This window comes from Schistocerca americana, chromosome 2 (genome assembly GCF_021461395.2).
Source record: "Schistocerca americana isolate TAMUIC-IGC-003095 chromosome 2, iqSchAmer2.1, whole genome shotgun sequence".
Taxonomy (NCBI): Eukaryota; Metazoa; Arthropoda; class Insecta; order Orthoptera; family Acrididae; genus Schistocerca; species Schistocerca americana.
In genome coordinates this window covers 523,792,101-523,818,698 of record NC_060120.1, presented here as the reverse complement: position 1 = coordinate 523,818,698, position 26,598 = coordinate 523,792,101, and the positions used below count along the sequence as shown (strand labels likewise).

Genomic DNA, 26,598 nt, shown 5'->3' with positions numbered 1-26,598 from the left:
TTACGTGAACCTGTAGGTGAGATATATCTTCTACCATTTAATATAACAGTTGACGTCATGAAACTACACTTTTATTGCGTCGGCATACATCTGTTATAGAAACAACAGAAAAATAAAAAGAATACAAATGCAATGTTTTTAATACTAATCTTTACAGTAATGATATTTACTGCATGTCGTGAAGTAATCAGAAACTGACACAGAATAGGATGTATAGTATCGAAAGGCTGTTTTTAAGTATAAGAGACAAGTTCTGACACTCTTCCAGTTTCTTGGCTCCTCTGGAAACAGCAGATGTCGTCAGTCAGCAGTCCAGCTATTTATTCTCCACTCCCTCGCAGACGATTCAATCTGAGCCAACTAATTTGCAATACTCCTAGTTCCTGGGACAATCTGACAGGTATGGTTTGCACTGACTCTTTGGTTTCACCACGTAAACTGCAACGAAGAGAAATGGGCTTTTCTAAAGATAGGAAGTACAAAAATAACATAGCAGTTTAATTTTACTAGTGATAAGACAACGGTAAGGCTTCACCTTTTTTACATACCGCGAATTTCACTGTCAGCATTGTGACAAGATTATGTTATGGTCGTGTATCAGAGATAATTTGGGGTCACACGGTGTGCTATGTTACAGGGTTCCTATCCTTACTGGTACTATAGCAGACAGTTGGAAGATTGGCGACGCGAATAAACCTGACTTATAGCGTATTTCGAAAGTTTAAGGATGTCACTAGAACCACGTTCCTCTAGGAGGGTAATGATCCTGGCGCGCGAAGCATTCAGTGAGCAACACATGTATCCTGTGACGCGGCAAATGACGATAATCTGAGGGACCTCGGTTTCATTTGCTGGGAACTGATCTGGCGATCCCTGAGTTTGTGATTTGGGAATGGTCAGCATCGCTGGTCCCCAGTGACCGTAAAACTTTGTCGTACGTGAGACCATCTTAACAGTAGAACGATCCAAAGTGACTGGATGAAATGCGTATACTCTGTCCTTCGCGTACAGGTCAGGAGCGGTATTCCGGCGTCCAAACGTTCGCCCAGCCCATAACGAACACCGTTTTGTTGCAAAAAGAAATAGACAGTCATCTCGACAGTGATGACAGCTACTGACAACAAAATTTACACTCTTGACTATTTAATTAACAACAGTGTTATGTAAATACTAATGCTTATCATATAGAAATGACTGAATGAAAGAATGCCATATGATACGAAACAGAAAGAATTCAAGAAATTATTAATTACAAAGGTTAAACCCCAGACCATAAATTGACCAATGATAACATTTTCCTAGAAGAGTGTTGTAGCCCCATCGAGCTGTAAGTTTACGGTGACTACAATGTAACTCGGCAATGATGATGTTAACTTCATTTCTCTCTTGTACTCTTGCAATAGTAGTACGCATGATAAGCACTACTAGGTTATTTCAAAGACGATCTGAAGTTTTAAGGTTTATGGTTGGAATTATTAGTCAGAAGTCGGACTGAAGTAAAATCATCTTTACCGTTTAGACGGGTAACGGGATAGTTGATTGCTGATTTGTGACGGGACTTAGCCTTCGTGATACTTAATACTTAATAATAATAATTACCAAGAGATGGTAATGCTTTGTGGCTTTTAGTGGAATATCTTCAGCAAATATCTTTGCGTGGAAAATTTGGACTTAGACGAGTAGGATGCGTATACCGTCACCATCAATTACACAGCAACACGTTCTTTTCACTTGCTCCGTGTTCGCCAAGGAATGAAGTAAGATATCGTTTCATGTTGATCTTTCGTCATTGTTCTACTTTTGCTTGCCACCGCATGAATGTTTCGTGGCAGGAAGTTTCAAGTTCCTTTGAAATATTTGTGGCAATAATGTCTTTTGACCCTTGAAAACAGTAAATAAGGTTTTGCAGCTGCAGGAATAGAAGTACGTGTGCTCTGTAGGAAAGAGCGTGTCTGTCATTTGCAGTACCAACAGTAAATAACAAGACCTCTACAGACGTTTTCAGAGAATTCATCTTTGTTGACACATCTGTCCACTCATTTGTTACAGAGTACGAGGAAGTTCCAGAAGAGACGCGCCAGTGTGGTGCGACAGACTGTCCAGAGCCCTCGAGATCATACCGGAATTTTCAGCTGGACGCAGCATGTGAATGTTGCTGTGTGGGGACGGGTTACTCCCGTAACCGAAATTTGCATATCTGAAGATGGTTCTAGAGGGACAGTAACCAGCTACGTGAATAAACATTTTTGCAATCATGACGGATTATAGGTAACATTGTATAACCAGTGATTGCAGTATCCCACCAGACATTTTGTCCGTTTTTCCAAAATGCGAGGTTAAAGGCATCAAAAAGAAAATTACTTCACTTCATTTTTCTAAGGAGAATGTGACATAACTTCCACGTGGCAGAATGTACTACATACATAACTGATATGCCATTTCCACTAAAATCTAAAGCAATTAAACACTTATCATGTTAAGTACGTATGTGTTCCGTGTGTGGAGCTGTTAGTGATGTGTCAAGCATCGGCTCTTTCTCTCTAAGTCGTTCCTTGTGTGACTTTCCCTGAAACAGAAGGGTGGGGGAAAAGGTTGTAATTCGAAACAATTTACACATCTTCGCTTCTAGCCAGCTGGATATTTGATCTTTAAAATATTTCCTGATTTCTTATCCACTTTTTATGTGCTCCAGTCTTTTTCTGCATCACAAAGTTTATTCTGCTGAATTGAAGCTTTTTCCCATTTTCCAAGTCACAACATTGTCTTGCGTTAAATCATTACTTACTATGGCGCACGACCAACGCAGTATCACAAAACCGTCGATACTTCATGTACAATGTCTTTCCTAAGAGTCGTTAAGTGTCCTTTCTCTGGAGTTATAACAGATATATGCCATTTCTGTTTCGAATTGTGTTGCTAGACTCAATCCCAACAAACAATGCTCGTCTAGCCTTTCAATTGACTGCTAGTGTCTACAGATGGCGTCGATTTCTTGCTCTTTACACGCAAATAGATTTTTTAAGGAGGGGAATTTTACGTGCCCATACGATATGGCGCTCCCAAATTTAATCCACGGTAAGTTAGATGTATAACTTTGGATAACAGTCTGTAGCTAAAGAATTAACCACATATTTCAAATAGATCTAATGTATTATAAAGGACATAGAGGTGTAGGTCTCGAAACAATTGCAATTGCTGCAAAAACCTAAACATTACGTCTAAGAATAATAAAAAAAATTAGAAGATGTAAGAAACTGCTTATGTTGTCTCTAGAGTACACTCCCTCGTATGATTCTAAGATTGGTAACTAGACTGTAGTATTTAAGTACTAAACTTCCTCTATGCACAGGAGTTTCCTCTTTATACCGGACGGTGAATGATATAAACGTCACTGACATCTGTTCACCTCCTTTCATCAGCATTCGAACCGTACGACATTAAAAGATAGGCTTTATTGAGAGAAAAAAATATTCCTTTCCAGTTTGTGCCTAAAGTATGGTAACCAGTTTTATTGAATGCTGTAGTTGTAATGCTGATAATACGTATGACACAGCGAACGATCACAGATCCTTTCAAGTACAAGGAAAGTCAATCTGCTGCTAGTTGCTGCAACCAGAGTTCACGGAACGGAAAATGAGGAGGGAACTTAACGATAACATTCGATGATGCCATCGGGTATCTAAACATATATAAATGAAAATATAACGCAGAGAGCAGTAGTAGTTTTTGTCGAGTACAATGAAGCCCGCTTTGTTGCTTGTTGCTGGTAAGTATTGGCAGAATTTATTATCTGTCATTCACGATAAACATTTTTTTCTTAACCCAATTTTACATAATTTCTCATGTATTAATCCGTGCGAAAAGGTATTTCCATGTATAGAAAGATGGTTGATTGGCCGAAAAGAAAAAGTGAAATGCATTCCATGACTCTTTGAAATGTACATCTTATTTCGAACGGGACTTGTTAATCTTCGCTATTGTGAAGCTTATCTCGTCCAGTGTAAGCTGTTTGCTATATCGAATCATCAGCAGAGTGCAGTAAGCAACTGTTAAACCACTTGGACCACATCCTATTCTTGTTGTATCGTAACGTTATTCTCACATATACTCTCCTGTGCATAAAACTGTTGCACAATAAGTAGAAACAAAGCATCTAATATGGAGATCGATGCTTACCGATACTATTTAGACAGTTACAACCCAATCGTTATTGCTCCAGTATTTGCTGTGTACAAAACGTTATAAATGTAAAAAAAAGAAACGCTACGAGTGGTTGTCTTAACGTAGGAAACCGTGATTATGTATCACAAAGTTGTATGAATGAATTTAGAGATCTGAATAAAATGTTATCGATCTCCAAAACGATTGAAGGCTGCATTTGGTAAATAGCTAATTACACTGAATTCACGCAAATACTTTAACAAAGGTAATGCGGTAAATAAACGAAATGCGCTTGCGCGAACTTCGATGTAAAAAACACGCGTAAAATGAACACTAAAGACGTTAATCTGTGATGAAATAATTTTAATAAAAATTTTAATTGCGACTAGCAACACTTTTAGATACTATATTGCGTCACGCAAATAACGATAAAGCTGTGTCTGAAAATATCTTTAGTCGTGGCCGGAAGTAATTAATTCCTTATCCTTAGCTGATACTATTCGAATAGTGCCGTAGAAACTTTCCCTCAAGTCAACAACCTACTGCCAGTACTAATGTTATGTAGAGATATGTTATTTACAGAACACAACATAAAATCATAAAATTACTTTTGCTTCAAGATAGCTAGTATAGTTTTGTCACTCAAGCATGAATTGCACTTATATCACTTTTGTTTCAACTGATTGTCTGTGTTAGCATAGCAGTGCTGCACCATATGAAGAACCATAGTTGCTACAGCTTTCTATTACGATGACTACTTGATTGAAAATTAGTTCTCAATTTAACGTATCCCTTTTATCTATATTTTTCCATTATGACTTTCTCCGAAGTTATGATGAGAGGATAGGACTACGTTGGTGGTTTGACTACACCAATCTAATGTCCCAAGAAAGCTGCCAGCCGGGATGGCCGAGCGGTTCTAGGCACTTCAGGCTGGAACCGAGCGACCGCTACGGTCGCGGGTTCGTAACCTGCCTTGGGCATGGATGTGTGTGATGTCCTTAAGTTAGTTAGGATTAAGCAGTTCTAAGTTCTAGGGGACTGATGACCTCAGATGTTGAGTCCCATTGTGCTCAGAGCTATTTTTTGAACCAAGAAAGCTACTATTATACTGGCATGCGTATAACACAACTATAAAACTACTGGATGTATCTTACTTTGCAATTAGTTGCTTACAGTACGCTGTAATGCTATATATGAAATTCAGTACAGACAGTAGGCTCGTTTGATTAGCGATGAACCTGAATAAACTTGGGCCACACTGCTTTTTTCATTAACTCTAAAAACCATCTTGCGATCATGTACTACGCACATACACGTGCTCCTTCACCTATATCTTAGCTTCCCCCTTATTATAACATCAATTCCAGCACAATTCGTCATTTCTGCCCAAAGCCACATGTCTGTACCACAAGCAGATTGTTCGCAACTCATCCCTCCGTGCGCTCTTACGCCAACGATATTATTGTTACATGAAATGTATGACCCGTGTCATACAAATATAACATCCCTGTCATTTCCAGACTACTTACTTCAACGACTTGACATAATTATTTTTTATTTATTCTTTCAGCATATATTACAGGCTCATAAAATATCATTTATGATTAATTTCACAAGTACATACAGTTCCAAAAATGGTTTTAAATTTATGAAACCAAATAGCTGGAAAACACGTGCTGCACAGTGTCGTAGTTTTACAAGCTATTACATAAGACCTGCATTTGTGAGCCATCTGTAAAGGAGGGGATCAAAATGGAGTTTGGTATTTTCTTTGTGAAACAGCAGGCATCAATGTTCTGGTGATTTCAGAGAAAAAACGACAACGGAAATGTTTTTTATAAACTGTTCAAAATACATAACTGTTTTATTAGAATTAACGTATATGCTGCACTTGAAATGAACTGTGAAAACGGTTTACAGTATCACCAAGTACACGTAGCTCTAAAAGTGTGTATCTTAAACTTCATGTCTTCGGGACATTTTGCTTATGTTTTCGTCTAACCTGCCACCTCCCAAACTACTGCATACTCCTTTTACACTGTGTAAAGTGTGAACAGTTATAGTCATATCGTAGCTTGCTGTCGTACCTTTGAAAATATCTTTCCGACTATCACTTTGGTTCCATTAAGACTGTTGTGTTGTACTATTTCTGCAGTGAGTTACCGAATAAAATCATAAATCAGGTCCGATATCCGGTATTCTCGTACGTTGTCCTCTAAATGACATTTCGGAACTGTATCGAATATTGTTCGGAATATTTCAAGGAACGAGGCTTCGATGTGGGCGACATTGCCCATAGTGTGATTCCTTGTTGATGAGTATCACAAGACTAGTGTTTGCTGAATCAGTATGGTTTCTTATGGAGGGGACTTCCGTCCACCAAATCGGTCATCAACCGTGGGTATAAAAGGGGTTCATCTATTCTGCAACTACAACGAGATAGGCATCCAATCATGTGTGCTTTTTTCGAGTCGCTCGGCATGCTTTGTCGCTCTTTCGACCTACGGATAACTTCTGCTGGAACGGGAGAAAGTTGTGTATAGGACCTTAAAGACATGTTCTTAGATCCAGATACATTTCCACTACTGAGCGGTATTAGTTTCTGCCCCCAGGGGCTTAGCATTCATTTGCTGAGTACGGGCTTGGCGACCCCGGGGTCCTGAGGTGGGGACTGGTCAGCGCAGCCAGTCTCCAGTCACCGTAACCCCGGACATGCTTCAGCGACCACCGTATGGCGCGGTGGTGGAATGTTGTGTGCTGCAGGGAATGGTAATCTTGGCTTGATCTCCTGGATTGCGAGGAAGGCCAACCTCTATAAGAACCCCTCAAACTTACGGTGTGCTCCGCGCCTATAAAGTGCATGGCTGTTGGTGTGGGACAGTCGCAAGCGGGCAACCTCTGGGGCACCTGCCGCACCCCAGTTGTATAAGGCTTACTCAGGCATGCGGGGCTCTGTCTGCGCGGACCTTTAGTTCCCTAGCTGCTCGTGGGACTGCAATGGACCCTTCGACCTCTACATTTTCCCCTACGAGTGGATTGGGTGGGCCACTGGTAGGAAAACACACCCCATCGATAAAGCGACTTCGAGCTACGAGCCCTCCAGCGCCTGGTGTTGCTAGAGATTTATCAGACTGTCGTAACAGAGCACATGCTGATAATCAGAATGTGTTTTTGATTTGAAACGGAAGGAGGGTCGCTTTGAGAGCGTTTCTCTCTTTTACATCCACAAGGGTCTTGAGGGAATTGTAGGAACACTGAAATTTGTGAAGCGACTGTGCAATGGGACTCTGTTAGTTGAGACTTCTAGTTACCGTCAAGTCGCTTCTCTTCGGAAAGCAACCTGTCTCGGAGAGTACGCTATCGAGACCGAGCTCCACTCCACTTTGAATTATAGTAAGGGTGTTGTGACATGTAGGGACTTGGTGGATATCCCCACAGACGAGTTAAAATCTGAGTGGTCTGACAAAGGTATAGTTGACGTGCAGCATATTATGAAACGAGTCGATGGGGACCTCATCAAATCCGACTCGTTTATTCTCACGTTCAGTTGCCCGAGACTCCCAGGGCACGTTAAAGCGGGGTTCTTACGTTTGCCAGTACTGCCATATTTCCCTAACCCAATGCGCTGTTTTAATGTCAGCGCTTTGGGCGTACTACGTTGGGGTGCAATGGGTTGGCCACTTGTGGTAAAAGTGGTCAGCCTGCCCATGAAGGGGGCGATTGTTCATCGCCTGTGAAGTGCGTGAATTGCTCTGGGAGTCACACTGTCTGGAGCCAAGTCTGGCCCATCTATCTCGAAGAACGGAAGATACAGGAGATTAAAACATCTAAGCGCATCCCCTATGGTGAGGCTAAGAAGCTCTTTAAGGCCTTGCAACCTCCTGTGTTTTCAACATCATTCGCTTCTGCTCTGAAAAAACCGGTACAAATGGCCACTGTTGCTACGCAAACGGAGGCTGCTAGTGTTAGCACTAATACCTTCATTTGCCAGTGCACTTGTGCTGCTGCGGTTGTTTTGCAACCTGCAGCTCTCCCCGCAACGTCGGACAAGGCCGTGGTTGCTGACATTGGGGTACTTCCTGCCTCTCCCCATATGGAGCCTTCTGCCCCGGCAAGTACAGCTCCAGCTATTGACAAGGCTCTGCATTCAAAGCCCCCCAAGACAAAGACGCCGAAGGTGAAGGTTTTGCCACCTCAAGAGACTAGTCAGGGTCGGTCAGATGACGAGACCATCGTACTGTCTGACAACTCCCGTGAGTCGTCATCGGAGCTGATGGACATTGGTGTCGACCGGGGGCGATCTTCTCGCCCCAGGAATAAATCTCTGGCCCATACGGGCTCTCTTCCAAAGCACAGAGGCAGGGTGAAAGTTCAGCCACCCTGATCACTGGCTCCCATATTACATTGGAACCTGAATGGGTTCAGGACGCATGTGGCCGAATTACAACTCCTTGTACGAGAGTGCCCTTTGTGCTTATGTCTCCAAGAGACACATTTTCGGGCCACTGACGCTCCTCCTTTATGGGGCTATACCGTGTATCGAAAAGATGATCTGATGGGGGAAAGAGCAAAGGGTGGTGTTGAGGTTTTTGTCCGTGGCATGCCCCCCTCATCTGAGCTCCCTCTCGTTACAGACTTGCAAACAGTCGCAGTGGACCTTCTTGTGGGTCGGGGGCTCACAGTCTGTTCAGTTTACTTACCACCCCAGGATGCGATAGACTCTGCGGCTCTCACAGACCTTATTAGCCAACTCCCCCGCCCATTTCTTCTTCTGGGGGACTTCAATGCTCATAATGTCTTATGGGGCTCTCCGACTACTTGCCCCAGGGGTCGCATTCTGGAAAGCCTCATGATGTCTGAAGAACTGTGCATCCTCAACTCTGGTGCTCCCACTCATTTCTGTACTGCTTCCGGGTCATCATTGGCTACTGACCTTTCCTTTTTCTCTCCAGCACTCACGGATTCTGCTCTGTGGGAGGTTGCTGCTGACCTCCATTCTAGTGACCACTTCCCCCTTTGGATTCGCCTCCTGTATGAGGCTGTGGCATTACCAGTGCCGCCCTGGTGGCACCTCTGCAGAGCTGACTGGACACTTTTCAGCCAACTGGCTGTTTTGGAACACCGTGCCAGCGTCCACGAATGGGTGGACCATGTTACAGCCGTGATCTCCCATGCTGCTGAATTGTCAATCCCACGGTCATCCGGTCATCCCGAGAGGCGTCCTGTCCCTTGGTGGACCACTCAGTACCGTTCAGCTATCCGAGCCCGCCGTGCAGCTCTGCGCCGCTTCAAGTACCGTCCTTCAGCTGACAATCTTGCGGCCTTTCGGGTGGCAAGGGCCAAAGGGCGGCGAGTGATTAAAGAGAGCAAACGACGGTCATGGCAATCGTTCTTGAACTCTATCTCCCGCTCCACTAGTTCTACGAAAGTATGGGAAGCCATCAGGAGGATTTCCGGGAAACTCAGCCAACTACCTGTCACGGCATTGCTGCATCAAGGATGTCTCCTCACAGCGCCGAGAGACGTTGCCCAGACACTGGCCATGCATTTTGCGGAATCTACCGCCACTATCAACTGTGATCCAGATTTCTGCCGCTACCGCACTGCCATCGAGAGGGGTCACTTGGACTTCCGGTCTCCAAATTCTGAACCCTACAACTGCCCTTCACAATGTGGGAACTGAATTCGGCGCTGTCTGTGGCTCATGATTTTGCGCCTGGTCATGATCAAATCCGGTACACCATGCTGCAGCACTTGTTGCTGTCATCCAAGGAAGTTCTCCTGAATTGTTTTAATATGATATGGTTATCCGGCATGTACCCTGACTCGTGGAGGGAGGCGCTTTTGATTCCCCTCCTCAATCTGGGGAAGGACCGAACGCATCCCAGTAGCTATCGAAGTATTGCTTTGACGAGCTGTGTCGGGAAGACGTTGGTACGCATGGTCAACCGTCGCCTGGTTTGGCTCCTCGAGACCAGGCAGCTCCTTAGCCCCTCTCAGTGTGGCTTTCGGAGATGTCGCTCCACTATAGACAACTTGACCCTGCTTGAGGCGGCCATACAGCAGGCCTTGCTACGTAACCATCATGGTCTGGGTGTATTCTTTGACATTAATAAGGCGTATGACACTACTTGGCGCCGCCTTATCCTCAATCAACTCCATGAGTGGGGCTTTCGTGGCTGTCTCCCCATCTTCATTCGGTCCTTTCTTTCCCACCGCCTCTTTCGATATCGGGTTGGTAATGCGCTATCTGATTTGTACGTGCAGGAGAATGGTGTTCCTCAGGGAAGCGTTTTAAGTGTCATCGTCTTTGCCGTCGCCATTAACAGTATCACGTCCACTATCCGGAGTCCTGCCCAGTGCTCCTTGTTTGTGGACGATTTTGCTGTTTTCTGTTCTTCCTCCAGTCTTGTCACTGCTAGTCGGCAGTTGCAGCTTACGATAAAGCGCTTAGAGGCATGGACTGCGAAGACAGGTTTTACCTTTTCTGCAGAGAAATGTGTGTGTGTTCATTTTAATCGTTCTCGACGTCTTTTTACCTCCCCTGAATTGCGTCTGAGGGACACCGTTCTTCCTTTTAGAGACACTGTGAGGTTCCTGGGCCTCACTTTTGATTCCAAGTTGTCGTGGTTGCCTCACCTTAACGACTTAAGGTGCGGGCACTGAAGGCACTGAATATTTTGAAGCGTCTGAGCCATCGGTCCTGGGGAGCAGATCGGGCGTAGCTGCTGCAGTTTTATAGGGCTTTCGTCCGATCGCGTCTTGACTATGGTTGCACCGTGTATGGGTCAGCAAGGCCTTCGTATCTGAAGATTCTTGACGCATTACACCATGAGGGTATCCGGCTGGCCACTGGTGCCTTCCGTACCAGTCCCATACCCAGCCTGTGCGCTGAGGCAGGAGAACCGCCGCTCGCCATCCGGCGGAAACTCCTCATGGTGCGACGGTTGTGTCAATTCCTTGCCTGTCCTGCCTCCCCTGCGTAACCTACCGTTGCCCGACCGCCAATGGAACGTCTCTTTTCCAGTTGTCCCAGGGCAACGAGACCATTTGGGATTCGTGCCAAGAATTTGCTTGAGTCCCTTGGTGTGGAGCGTGTGACCCCCCAACGACGAGGTTTTACTCGCCTGCCTCCCTGGTTGCTCCAGAGGCCCAGCGTCCTTTTAGACTTGTGGAAGTACCGGAGGAGCTGCACTCCTACGTTTGTTTTTACCTCCTTATTTTCCGATAGTTTACACCAGCATCACGACCATGTACCAGTATTTACGGATGGCTCTAAACAGGGGGACTCTGTTGGTTCCCTGATCGAGTCGTCAAGTTACGGCTTCCTGCGGCGTTTACCATCTTTGATGCCGAATTGTTTGCGATCTTGCGGGCATTGGAGCAGATGAGATGTGTTCCCAGCCTTATGTTCCTCAACTGTTCTGACTCACTGAGTGCCCTTCAGACCATGCAACACTTATACCCAGCGGAAACAGTCGCCCAGAACATCCATGATGCCCTACTCCACCTGCAACGGCAGGGGGAGGAGGTTTCTTTCTGCTGGGTGCCGGGGCACGTTGGTATTAGGGGAAACTAACTGGCGGATGTGGCTGCCAAAGATGCATGTTCCCTCCCTCACGTTGTTGAATGTGCCGTCCCCCTCCATGCTGTTACCTCCCTCCTGCGTTTTCGTGTTATGCGTCAATGGGAAGAGGTTTGGCTGGCAGTCGGTGACAATAAACTGCGTCTGGTCAAGGCCACCATGCGGCCATGGCGTACGTCCTACCAGTCATTCAGGCGGGATGAGGTTCTCCTCACTCGCCTCCGAATCGGGCACAGTCTCTTAACACACGGTTTTTTACTCCGGCGGGAGGACCCCCCAATCTGCAGTGCTCGTGGGGTCCAGATTACTGTCCACCTCATTTTACTTGACTGTCTTTTATTCTCTGACCAGGGGTTTCATTGCCACCGGATTTGCCCTCGATTTTGCAAGACGACGCAACGACTGTGGTTAAAGTCTTACGGTTTTGTGTCCTGTCCAGTTTGTTACCTCGGATTTTGGGAAGGGGGTTTTAATGTGATGCTGGGTGATTGGCTCACCAAGGTTTTAGGTAAGAGGTCCGCCGGTCACGAATACCTCCTTGTTTCCCTTCGGTTTCTGTCCTCCTTTCCTTGTGTTCCCTTTCCTTTTTTAGTGCGTTTCTTCTCCTCTTGTTTTGCCACTGTACGTGAGGATTTGGAACTGCATCAGGTTTGTGTGTTTTAGCCGTTCTCCTTGTTCGCTGTCCGTCTTAGTCCCTTCACTGCATGTGTTCCTGTTTTTATGCGTTTGGGCGCTGATGACCACGCTGTTTAGCCCCCGTAAACCACAGACACACACACACGGTATTAGTTTCTACTTGTTCGATCAGTTACGTCAATGTCTACTAGCTGGGTCTTTTGAGACAATTCAACGAAACCCAATTCTGTGGTGAATCAGATTCGGAAAAGCGAAATCAGTACTTCGTCCTTTTCTCCTAGATTTGTCGAGAGGGTGTCAGTACGGTCAAAGAGTGACTTAATAAGTGAAGATGTCTATATTGTACCAATACATGTTAAGTTTTTTGGTCAGATCGGCTAGTGAGTGATTAACTTAAATATCATAGCTGCTTTCAGGTTTTGCTTTTAACAAGGCTCCGAAATCTTTAAACGAGTATTGAAGCTCTTAATGTTTTGACAGAAACTTAGTAACGTATCACTAGAACTGTGACGGGTCTTTGCATTTCACTGAAAACTTGCTGGGCTCATACTGGTCTAAAACGCAGTTTGCAAATACTCGTAGAGTTGACCATTTTGTGTTTCACACCCTCGTCACTAATGGAGCTGAATATTCGATCTTGACAGCTGCAATACACTGTAGTCAAATTCCTGATATTTCTTCTGAGGGGGAATTCTTTCCTATATCCAGTAACATTCTATTGACACTAAAAGACGTTCAATTTGTAACTTCCCTATGATCACTGAGCTGCTCTTTCATAACAACTGATACGGGAACTCTGAGTCTGTTAGATGTAAGAGAGTGGCTTCTGCAACTAAAATGCTAGAGGTGCTTGTCAGATATGAAATGAAATGAGCGTATGGCATTTGTCAGAGAAATTGCCCAGAACAGTCTCACACAAATCCTGCCTGTGGCACCAGGTTTAATCACATTGCTCTACTATTTAATAGCTATATGTATTTTGAGAGTTAGTGACTGGTTTTGGAATCCTTTTACACTTGAGAAGTAAAGAACCATGACGCTAAGCTGTGATACATACTGGAATGCGCACGCAACACCTCTTGTAGGAATGGTGAAAAGAGGACGCCAGCTTTATTTAAGCAACAAAAAAAATTACTGCACCAGTTACGTTTTCCTGACAATTGTTTTCGCTATTTTATTTGACCTTAGTGTTGTTGGAAGCAACATAAGTTTTCGATCATTTGTCTGCGTGTGTGCAATTCAACGATTTTTTCCCATGCGGTCGTCTGTTTAGTCCTCACTGCAATTAAAAAACCAGAAAATATAAATCATAGAACATAATTTCAGCTATTCAAGGATAATATTTTTGGAATACCTTATTACGCATTCCTTACAGCGTTCAAAATACAGAGATTGAGTCAATTCACAATGTTTGTTTGTGCACTTTGAACTGTAACGTATGATGGCACGTTCTTCGTTGCCTCTATGAAATGTTTCGGTGTGCTGGCTGAAAAATTTTCTCATGCGTTAGATTTCAAATAATTCTGTAAAAAGTATAAGAGGGTCTTACAAACGTAAGACGTACTGCAATAATGAACAGCAACGAAAAATGCGCTACAAGTCTCTAACTAAACAAACTACTAACAAAGGGAATAAAGAAAGGTAAAGATAAGTACGGACAGGCACATAAAAAACAATGTTAAACAATAAGTAGCATAAAGAAAACAAAAACTGGTGGAGAATCATGTAAGTATTAGAAAGCCAAATAGAGGCCACATAATAAACGCTACTGAAGAAAGCGAGTGCAGTGAAAAAACTCTTACATTCTTTACAGAAAACTACGTAGTGAAACTGACAACAAGTATCCAACACAACAGTTGCATAATAAAGAAAAACTGCAATTACTGGAAACACATTACTAGATCACAGAGTATAAAGAGAAGTACAAGAGCCCTATAGTTACCATATTGAGATCTCATTCCAAAGAACAGAAGGAAACATGTCCAGTCGTATTAAGAGCAAACTACAGATCCAACAGCGAGAGGATGCATTGTCTTCTTGGCAGATGCCATCGTGCCTAAGAACATTAAACAGTATGGAGGGGTGGACACGGTCCTCAAGCACAAACGCATTGTAGTTTAGATCGATTATGCCTTCCATTATGGAGAATCACACACACGAATACATTCCTCAGACCATAACGCTCCCTCACTCATCGCAGATTGTCTGCCTTGAGACGTTTCACGCCCTACCCGCCACCCGCCTTGTACCCGATCGAGCATGAAAAGTCTTTCGCCTAAAACGACCGCTCAAAGCAGGTCCGGTTCAGGTATTGGAGTGAAAATTGAAGCCTTCGTCGCCGGTGAACAGCAGTCGACGTGAGCGTATGAATGTGGTACCTACTGTGAACAGCGGACTTTCGCGGGATAATCGTTGAACAGATACTGCTGGTAGCCCTGTGGTTCATCTGGGGCGTCTTTCCCTCAACTGTTGCATGCCTGTTCATCCGTACACATCTCCGCAACTGTCTTTCACTTCTGTCATCTATGATCAATGCTGCCCCACTGGTCATGCTGTCAGTTTTCGATAGTGCAGTTTTACCATGCACAGTTCACTTTAAGCTGGGTGACACTTGAACAGTTTACAAACTGAGGCGTGCATCCACTCTTTGCCAGAAAGGCAATAATCGTTCCGTTTTGGACGTCAGATAAATAGCTTCGTTTCCGCATTATGACAACGATTGCACTCCCTGATGATCTTTATATAGCCTCCACTGATAATGCTACACCCTCCCTTTGATGAGTGGTTATCTCGCGTTGATGTCGAACAAAGGCGGTGGTCACATTACTGTGACGGAACCGTGTATGTACTAGTGTCTTGGACTTGGCGTAGATAGTGAAATGACTCTGATGTCTCCTGTCGTACAATATACGGATTATCACAAGAAGTTATGGGAGACGTTCCATGCAAGGCTGTCACTTCTTTGCCTCTAAATTTAGTTTGAATGTAACAGAAAAACAAACAAATACTAATGGTACTTATTAATCTTCTCTATCACGTGATTTTCAGAGGACGGAACAGGGACAATATTTTAATAGGTTACGTTCATTATCTTGATGAGGAGCAAAAGACTTTACAGAGTCGTCCACTTGGAGATATGTGTGCTTTTCAGTGAAACCCCAGCTACATGATCGTAACGAGAAAGGCTTCCAGCTTCTGCAATTCCTTTTTATTCTTTACTACTAAAGGTAGAACGGGCTGTCTGATGTCAAAACCAATCAAGAACATAATTTTATCAGGCAAATATCTGGCTAGCTTTTAGTGAGGCAGAGACTTACTAAAAAGGCTAACCTTCCCAAATATAAGTGAGGAAAGATCTAATATTGTCAATTTAATTATGAGATAATAAGAATCCAACAAGAACTTGAAAGACCACTGTAATTGTATATTGGAATACTTGTCCGACATGAGCATATCGTGCATGGCGCTGTTGATTCGTTGTTTTTTATTTTCTGCTACCAGCGGACTGTTCAAGTAACACATATATAGCATACTGAAGCGATGCAGTGCTAAGTGGGAGGGTTGCACTAGCAGCCATTAGACGAAATAAAGATCTTTAATTACGGTCACTGACCTTTACAGCACTGGTAGCAGTGGCGGAGGTCCACGGACAACCAGAAGAGTCGACCACCGCCAACATCGGGAATGAGAATCTAAGCACCGGAAATATCACGGCTGAGAATATATTTCTGGGGAGGTCGTCCTACACGGAAGATGACGGTGATACCATTTGTGTCGCAGCAGACAACAAGTTCTACTTGTATGCTAATTCGTTGAAGCTGTATTCTTGCTACAACCAACTACCGAAAGGTAAGTTACTTTGAACAAAACTGTTTTCTGTTCATAATTGACAAGATAAAACCAGTTTGTTCAGCATAAAAATCGCGAATGGTCTCACAGCGAAAGTGAAAATATGAGTGAAATCAAATCATCACGGAACAGTGGCTACCCTTGCCTCACCGAAATTACGAAATTGCAACTCTTCATGATTCTCCTCCAAAACAATTCAGAGCAATTTTCTGCGCATATTTAGTCCACCTTTTATAGTAATTTTCTTGCCCCTTAAAACTAAACACCCTTGAATTCCTTTAGGAGGATTATGTCGTGTAACGTGACATGAAGTACGCAATGGGCCATAGTTTCAACATTTTACGAAAAGATATGCTAACAGGCGACGGAAGTTGCTACGAGTGCCGTGGTCCGTAGCGTGTGGTTAATTTTCACAGTGCATGTGTTGGCAGTGAAGTACACACACCTATACTAAGCTTAACACTATAAACCGATAGGCACCGTACACTTTTCTTCATACGCTGTAGAAGGCCGACAACTGGATTAGTGTGTATAAACAATACCCGCCATACGCTGAGGAGCAAGTAGAAATAGGCTTGCAAGTTTAAAGAAGTTAAATATTAAACGACGCGGTGACATAGAGACGAAGAATTAGGTGAACTGGGCAATGATAAGTGAACGCACTGGACTACATCTTATCGGAAACATAATGTTGGCATTAAATTAGGGCACAGACTCATTCATTGTTTTAGTGAGACACCTACAATGTAATATCGGACCGAAATATATGCTACTTATAGGCGATGACACACTGTACTAGCAATCAACCGTATAAACATTGCAAAAAATTTCCCAAATATCGGGCATTTATATGGCAAATAGCAGCATGCCACATATGTTAATTAGGAGTCAGTGAAGGTTGAAAAAAGAACCTGATAAAAGCACGTTACTTAGGCCAGACTAAAATGTCGTGAAAGAAGAAGATGTGGGGTTGTCGTATTACTGGTTAAGTTTTCCACTGCGTTGGAAGTTGTGCCTGCACGCGTGTTGGTTAGCACAAGAGTACATGAAAGTTAAATAATGAAACTTTAGATGAAAATGTCTAGAAAACAAGCGGCAAAAACAACATGTATAGTAAGTTTGTTACTATACAACCACGTCATTAATAGGCTTGGCTTTTCGTGGCCACTGCTGTAAGCAGGCTGATACATTGCAGTCATCAAGAACAGTGGTTAAGAAAAACGCACCATCTATCGAAGTTTTCAGAAAAGCTGTGCTTATACTGTGCAATTGCTCGTCGTGTTCTAGCAAAATATCACCATTAAAACTCATGATGTGCCGACCGAAATGCCCCAGCCCCAGGTGCAATAAAATAGTGGACGATTAATAAACAGAAGGTGGCCTCGCATCTCGCACAAAGCTGAGGTCCATAACTTCACAGGGATCGTGCAAAGAAACACTGGCACAATTTCAAGAGAATAATTCTTCAAACTCTAACAAAATGTGTATCTTCTAGAGTTGGGGAAAACTGAAGATCTCACCACTACAAACTTTTGGTCTCTCTCAAGACAATTAACATTTTGGTGACCTTGCGCTCTCCAAACTTGGCATTCTGAGTGATGGAGAAAGGTACCTAATTCATTCAGTGTTTCTAAAGGGTGATTCCGTCGTTTAGCATCCGCAGTTCTGACTTTGACGATAGCTTCTGACAGTACGGCGCAATTGTAAATTCTTTGTGATTGCGTTTAGCTGTTGTCTATTCAAGTCTAATAATTGAATGTATGTCAGCGATGAGTCTCTATCTGTGTCCTTTGATGTCCGTGACTATTAAGTATCACGAGGGCTAAGTCCCATCACAAATCAGCAATCAACTATCCCGTTATCTGTCTAAACGGTAAAGATGATTTTACTACAGTCCGACTTCTGACTAATAATTCCAACCGTAAAACTTTTAAAATTCAGATCGTCTTTAAAATAACCTAGCAGCGCTTAACATGCGTACTACTATTGCAACAGTACAAGAGAGAAATGAAGTTAACATCTCCATTGCCGAGTTACATTGTAGTCACCGCAAACTTACAGCTCAATGGGGCTACAACCCTCTTCTAGGAAAAATGTTATCTTTGGTCAATTTATGGTCTGGGGTTTAACCTTTGTAAATAATAATTTCTTGAATTCTTTCTGTTTCGTATCATATGGTATTCTTTCATTTCAGTCCTTTCTATACGATAAGCTTTAGTATTTACATAACACAGTTGTTAATTAAACAGTAAAGAGTGTAAATTTTGTTGTCAGTAGCTGTCATCACTGTCAATATGACTGATTTTTCTATTTCTTTACGCAACAAAAGGGTGTTCGTTATGGGTTGGGAGAACGTTTGGACGGCGGAATACTGTTGCTGACCTGTACATGAAGGACAGAGTAAACGCATTTCATCCAGTCACGTTGGATCGTTCTACTGTTAAGATGGTCTCACGTACGACAAAGTTTTACGGTTACTGGGGACCGGCGGCGCTGACCATTCCCTAAACACAAACTCAGGGATCGCTAGATCAGTTCCCAGCGAACGAAACCGAGGTCCCTCAGGTTATCGTCATTTGCCTCGTCACAGGGTACATGTGTTGCCTACTGAATGCTTCGCACGTCAGGAGCATTACCCTCCTAGAGAAACGTGGTTCTAGTGATATCCTTAAACTTTCGAAATACGCTATAAGTCAGGTTTATTCGCGTCGCCAATCTTCCAACTGTCTGCTATAGTACCAGTAGGAATAGGAACACTGTAACATAGCACACTGTGTGACCCCACATTATCTCTGATACACGACCGTAACATAATCTTGTCACAATGCTGACAGTGAAATTCGTGCTATGTAAAATAGGTGAAGACTTACCGTTGTCTTATCACTAGTAAAATTAAACTGCTACGTTATTTTTGTACTTCCTATCATTACTAATGCGCATTTCTCTTCATTTCAGTTTACGTCGTGAAACCAAAGAGTCAATGCAAACCATACCTGTCTGATTGTCCCAGGAACTAGGTGTATTGCAAATCAGTTGGCTCAGATTGAATCGTCTGCGAGGGAGTGGAGAATAAATAGCTGGACTGCTGACTGAAGACATCTGCTGTTTCCAGAGGAGCCAAGAAACTGGAAGAGTGTCAGAACTTGACTCATATACTTAAAAATAACCGGTCGAATCTACACATCCTATTCTGTGTCAGTTTCTGATTACTTCACGACATGCAGTAAATATCATTACTGTAAAGATTAGTATTAAAAACATTGCATTTGTATTCTTTTTATGTTTCTGTTGTTTCTATAACAGTTGTATGCCGACGCAATAAAAGTGTAGTTTCATGACGTCAACTGTTATATTAAACGGTACAAGATATTACTCTACCTACAGGTTCACGTAAATACTGACAAGCTACGGAGTGTTATTAATAACATCAAATGCATTTCATACGTTATCCGCGCTGACCTCCTATATTCCCAATGTCCACTTCCAACCTTAACACACTGACTGCCACGAGGACACCGGCGGCCACCGCAAAGACTCACGACTTACGCCACTGCTAAGCCTTACCTAGCCTGGGAAATAAGTGAAAAATTTGTAATCCAGAGGAAATGGTGCCGTATCTCACTTTTCTATATAAATTTATTGCAAGAAATTTGAAATATCGCTCCAAGATGCGTGTTCGTATTATCGAAGTAGTAAAAGCGACCGTGAACCGTCTCAATTACTAAATCTTGTGGATTGGACCTTAAGCACAAGTACGTGCTCAAAAGTAATGACTCCGAAGTTTTATATATGAAAACTTATAAAGCTTTTTAAGTATAATAAACTTTATTAACACTCTATCCTCATTCTTCCTGTCACTATGTTTATCCAAACAAGGCAACAGTTTCTTGATACCCCCACTGTAGAATGTTTGACTTTGTTGAAGGGGCCACAACATTACTTCTACTTGCTCCGCTTCATCACTATCAAAGTGAAACCCTCTAAAAGTTTTCATCGAGTTTTGGAAAAAGATGACGGGCTGATGGGGCGTAGTCGGGTGTATGGAAGATGATCTGTTACCTCGTATACAAGGTGTCGGGTTGTTACACATGTCGCAAGTACATGCTGTGTCGTTGTCATGATGAAGGAAAGGTAGCTCTATGTCTGCAAGAACTCTTCGATTCGTCTTTTCAGTTTATTTAAAGAATACAACAAGCAGTATCTCGGGGTCTGTCACAGTTACGTAACACACCGCCATGTCACACGCTACAGTACGTAGCCCTCGATCGGCAGAGGGTTGCAATTGCGTTATGGAATCGTGAGAGTCGACCGAGTAATATGCACGACGCGTAATAGGGTAACCTGCATTGTTAACAGAATGAAAAACTCGGAGGCATACATCCCGTCTTATCAATACTTTCTTTCATTTTTTCTTGGGTAACATCAGATATAAAAAAAAGAATGATGGAAAACGAATTCTACAAAATAGTGTTATACCAATAAACAGAAAGATAAACGGAGACAGGTAAGAAAATCGTTATCAGTTAGATTAAGGAAACCATACATTAATCATAAATTTATTCTTCTCAGTACTAAAATTAAATGTAAATCCCAAATGGCCACAAAACACATAATTTGCTTGATAGGAGTAGACAACAGCGCCCACGATTAAGAAAAAATGCCGCACGTCATGGTAGACATTTGATTGCTCATCCCAGTTCAAGATAAAAGTGTGTCTACCTAACCTTAGTCCGACTCACTGGTTAACAGAAATGCTTTTCAGAAAATGAGGCTCTGGTAATGCTGTCACTGCATGCAGCGGGGCTAAGAACAAGTAGCACTAATTCTGGGCTGACGTGGAGCTCTCCCATTAGCTCGGTGAGACGAGAAAATGCCCTGGGATTCGGAGACTCAGACTCGATGATGTTCAAGTTGAGTTTGCTCCAAACGTTCATTTTCAGTTAAAGCATCAAACAGTATCCAGTTGACTCCAATTGTGGTATGTTATCTTTTTCTATCAGTCTTTATTTAAACATTAAGACATAACATAAACTTCTTACATATTAAACATATCTTTCTTTCACTCTGTCCATGAGTTAATTAAAAACAGTTAAAAATAATAGTGCAGACAATGACATCGTCGGTATCCAATGAGATACAAAAGACGCAATACGTAGGGGACACTTAATTTCACATTACGTTACACATTATAATTCCATTCTAGACATCCAACGTCCAAGCTTATCTTCCCAATGCTGGTACGTAAACACACGAACAAATTTCACTTTCGGAAAGGCGTTCAACTACCTTGCATTTGCAAATTTCGCAACTAACTGTATCATACGTTGATGGAACCTACACAATACGTCTGCATCAACTTTTGTCAAGTTTCCCTCCCCCCTCCACTCACACACCAAATTAGGCTCCAGTGGATTAATGTCGGGAGATTGTAGAGTCGAGAACATCGAAAATCCATGACCGATTCATTTGCTTGGAGATGCTTCTGTTCCAAAGTGTGGCAGTGTACCATCGTTCCGAAACCTAAAGTGTTACTGAATACCAAGAGAAACTTTTCAAACGCATCATATAATGTATTGCAAAGGAACGAAAGTTGCAAGGGCATTAGTCTGCTGCATCACGTAACTAATTAGAAGGCACTGAACAGATTTTCGGAGAAAAGAAATTTGTGATCCGAACCTGACTAGATAAAGGGATCAGTTAAATCGACACTTTCTGAGACATAAAGAGGATTGGATAATTCCTACAAAGAGTAACGTAAACAACCACAACTCCCACTGAGCAACACTCTTGTTTTGTAGCCGTTTGCGATATCAGTAATTGTTATTACGTAGTCTTGTTGGCTAACGTTCTTAATCAATACACAGGTCGACAAATAAATGCCACCATGCGAATCTTTAACCAGATTCCAATCAAAAATTTATCTCTCTAAACAATATTGAGTGCTTTAGAAAACACATAACGTGTAAATACGAGGAGATATCAACAATGTCACATTTTTGTAGGGCATTGGAATGTAAAGAGGACTGTGTCATCCCACATAACCGTGCCGGGTCTAGCAGGTCACTGAGTGGTCCGATGAAACATCAAACCTACACGCCCATAGAGCCGTTGATCAAATCCTCGTCAGGTTTCTTTTACATTTTTTGGATTCCCCTTCCCTAGCTCTCGTAGTTTGTAAGTTGTGCATCATTTCAACACAGGACAATGACCTATAAAATGATAGTGGCCTATGGCGTGATAGTGGGAACCATTAACCTGGGTGTATGTGTCTACTGACTGCAGAGTGGACAACCATGGCTATTCCTGTCAAGTTTATGTAGGACAGCTTCCCGATGAAACGCACAAAAGATAAATATCTTAATATGTTTTTGATGCTGAGTGTTTCCGATCAAAAGGCTGGTGTTGCACGAGAATATGCTACATAGTGCCACAGAAGACGCCATGTTGATGAGAGTGGTTATCGTCACCTGAAGCACAGCCTTCTGGGAAACGGGTAAACTTCGTATACAAGTAACACACAGTGGTCGTCCAAGGACAAAACCTACTCCTACAGATAACGCAATCTTTGAATTCATGCTACTACATCACCAACAGCAGTTCCAGATACGTGAAAAATTCGTTTTTGAAGTGATGCACAATGACCTGTTTCTGTATCACAGCGAACTAATTCAGCACCAGTGGACAGAAGACCGAAATGAAAGATTATAGTTATTTGAATGGATTCAGCACCAAGTGAAATATATTGGCCATTTTAAAAGTAACGTGGGATGGACTGACGAATATAGCTTCACTCGTGAATTTATTTTCAACTCACAACATTCATTACTTATTGGAACACAACGTCCATGTGAACATGACACTTCACAACCCCCCAGTAGCGCTCAGGGGTTGTAATAAGTCGGAACGACAGAGAGGTATGGTTCGGTAAAGAGGGGTGGCTTACGCGTAAGAATGCAGAAAAAAACCGGCAAGTGTTTCGTGGACTTTAATGCAGAGAAGTTAAACAGCAGCCCTCCAACTGATTGCAGTGATGGCGCCACGTGGCGTCCATCCATGGATCAGCGCCAATACAAGCGGTGGAACCTGCTGCATCGGCGTCCAACCACCCAGCGTTGCATAAGTAGCACTCCTACTCTCATGACGGCTAAGGTGTCGCCGCGGTAAATCAACTTGCGTGTATGGGCATAGGTAGCCTGGGACGTGGCTGTCTGCTCCCTCAAGCACAGATTGTTAACCCCCCCGTACAGCGCCCAAGGGGAAATAACTAGCCGCCATAGTTGTAGTAAGCCTTAGCAGCCAGGGCATATTCGTGAGAGACCGCAGATTGCTATTCATCCGGGAGGTCGCTAGTTGGGGCCTCCGACCCGCCCCAGCGAATAGCAGCTTGCAGTCGGCCGGACGACGTCACCCACAGAGCTGAGGCTAGCGGCCATCTCGCTCCTCGCGTCGGTGCAGCTCCAAGGTGCGGCCCCTGCCCGCCACAGATAATGCGCGTCTGTGCAGCAGAGGTTGGCAGTAGTTTCAGCGGGTCGGTTGTCCGTCGAAAGTCATCCCACAATGTCGTCCAGGTTCGCGTGCAATTTAAACAATCGTTATTCACTCGGATTATAAACATGGACATAGTGGCGGTACAACTACCCCCCATTTGAGCCTGCGGACTACACCCCTGACGTATTTCCTCTGGAGGAGACAAGTGGAGTGCTCTTTGATTTTTACAACTTCAGGTTCCCTCAGCCCTCTTTGGTCCCTACACACAGTTCATCTGCAATGTATCGGTTCATCACAGCAGGTCAGTTACCTATGCTGCCCTGACTTCATGACACTTGTATACAGTGCCCGCCGTGCCTTGCATTCCCTCCCAAGTGCTACGTCGTATACATGCGTCCTAGAGCAGCTTGCTAAATATCAACGTCACCCGCGAAAGCCATCCGATATGACACTCGGTTCCTTAACTACTACCTTCCAACCATTGCTGCATGCAATTTAGAAAAGTTATCCCCAAACCACGCATGCACATGGCTCGTGTTCGTGACGCAGCAACATAAATCTAGAGGCTAGAATGGTCAGAGAAGTGCTGTTGATTCCTTACCTATTACTGGACAATTTGCATGTGCCTTGCATCGTTAGTTCCTTTACAATAAATTCCACGATGCATTTTAAAGGTTTCTCTTTGTGTTCAGTTACGCATTAGCTTTCGGAACGAAGATACGCTGCCACACTTTGGAATACAAGCACTTCCAGGGAAATGAATCGGTCATGGATTTTCGATGTTCTGGACTCCACAATCTCCGGACATTAATCCACTGGAGTCTGATTTGGTGTATGAGTGTGTGACTGGAGGGGGGAGGTAAACTTAACAAAAGTTGATGCAGACGTGTTGTGAAGGGTCCAGCAACGTATGATCCCGCTAGATGCGAAGTCTTTGCAAATACAAGGTAGTTGAATACCTTTCCCAAAAATGAAATTTGTTTGTGTGTCTACGTTCCAGCACTGTGAAGACACGCCTGGGCGATGGATGTCTAGAATGGAATTATAATGTGTAACACAATGTGCAATTTAGTGTCCCCTACGTATTCCTGTTTTTGGACCTCATTGGACCCACGATGTTATTGTGTGCACTATTATTTTCAAATATTTTTAATTATCTCATGGACAGAGCAAAGCAGACGTTTTAAATGTAAGAGGTTAGGTTAGGTTAGTGTTGTTTAACGTCCCGTCGACAACGAGGTCATTAGAGACGGAGCGTGAGCTCGGGTTAGGGAAGGATGGGGAAGGACATCGGCCGTGCTCTTTGTAAGGAACCATCCCGGCCTTTGCCTGAAACGATTTAGGGAAATCACGGAAAACCTAAATCAGGATGGCTGGAGACGGGATTGAAACGTCGTCCTGCCGAATGCGAGTCCAGTGTGCTAACCACTGCGCCACCTCGCTAGGTATATATGTAAGAAGTGTATGTTATGTCTAAGTAAAGACAGAAAGATAAACACAACAACCCCAATTGGAGCTGTCAACTGTATACTGTTTGATGATTTAACGCAAAAAGAACGTTTGGCGCAAACTGATCTTGAATATCACAGAGTCTGAGCCCCGATTCTCACGGCATTTTCTCGTCTCACTGAGCTAATGGGAGAGCTCCACCTCAGCGCAGAGTGCTACTTGTTCTTAGCCTCGCTGCATGCAGTAACAGCATTACTAGAGCCTCATTTTCTGAATACCATTTCTGTTAACCAGTGAGTCGCCCAAGGTTAAGTAGATACACTTTTGTATTGAACTGGGTTGAGCAATGAAATGCCGACCGTGGCGTACAGCAATTTTTCGTCATTGTGTTTGCTGTTGGCTACTGATACCAAGCAAATTATGTTTTTAGTGGCCATTTGGGATTTAATTTTAATTTTAGTACTGAACAGAATAAATGATAATGTATGGTTTCCTTAATTTAACTGATAACTATTTTCTTACCTGCCTAGATATATCTTTCTTTTTATTGATATAACACTATTTTGTAGCATTCCTTTTGCATCATGTTTTTTTTCTTGGATATCTGATGTTATCCAAGAAAAAAAGAAAGCAAATATTGATAAGACGAAATGTGTGCCTCTGAGTTTTTCATCGTGTTAACAATGCAGGTTACCCTATTACGCGTCATGCATATTACTCGATCGACTTTCACAATTCCATAACTCAGCTGCAACCCTCTGCCGATCGAGGGCTACGTACTGTATCGTGTGACACAGCTCGCGAAACAGCTTGTTGTTTTCCTTCACGAAACTGGAAAGACGAATCGAAGAGTTCTTGCACAGATGGAGCTACCTTTCCTTCATCATGACAACTATAGAGCATGCACAAGCGCAGCGACATGTGTAACAACCCGACACCTTGTACACGAGGCTACAGGGCATCTTCCATACACCCCGTCTAGGCCTCATCTGCCCGTCATCTGGTTCCAAATCTCGAAGAAAACTTTTATAGGGTTTCACTTTGGCAGTGATGAAACGGTGCAAGTAGAAGTAATGTAGTGGCCCCTTCAACTAAGTCAAACATATTACAGCGACGGTAACAAGAAACTGTTCTCTCGTTTGGAAAAACGTTGTCGCACGACGAATAAGGGTATAGAATGTTAATAAAGTTTATTTTATTTAAAAAGCTTTATAAGTTTTCACATATAAGACTTCGGAGTCATTAGTTTTGAGCACGCACTTGTGCTTAAGCTACAATCGAGAAGATCTAGTAATCGAGGCGGTACACGGTCACTTTCACTACATCGATAATTTGAACCCGCATCTTGGCGTGATATTTCAAGGTTTTCTTTGCATAATAGCTTGCAATAAGTCCATGTAGAACCGTGAGATATGACACTATTTCCT

At 43.2% G+C, this 26,598-nt stretch overlaps 2 protein-coding genes across 2 annotated transcripts in view; one reads left to right on the top strand and one right to left on the bottom strand.

Annotated features, from left to right (window-relative positions):
- Positions 1-249: 249 nt before the first annotated feature.
- The window catches only part of LOC124595747, a 113,337-nt gene continuing 86,988 nt past the window's right edge, over positions 250-26,598 (bottom strand). The window contains exon 3 of the mRNA XM_047134624.1: positions 250-438. Coding sequence (XP_046990580.1) covers positions 377-438 — 62 coding nt within the window. The 3' untranslated portion in view covers positions 250-376. The remainder of the gene's footprint in view (positions 439-26,598) is intronic.
- Positions 3,734-19,572, top strand: LOC124595745. Its single transcript, XM_047134621.1, has 3 exons — positions 3,734-3,766; positions 16,007-16,234; positions 19,190-19,572. Exons 1-3 carry the CDS (start codon positions 3,739-3,741, stop codon positions 19,249-19,251), a joined length of 318 nt encoding a protein of 105 aa, XP_046990577.1. The 5' UTR covers positions 3,734-3,738; the 3' UTR covers positions 19,252-19,572.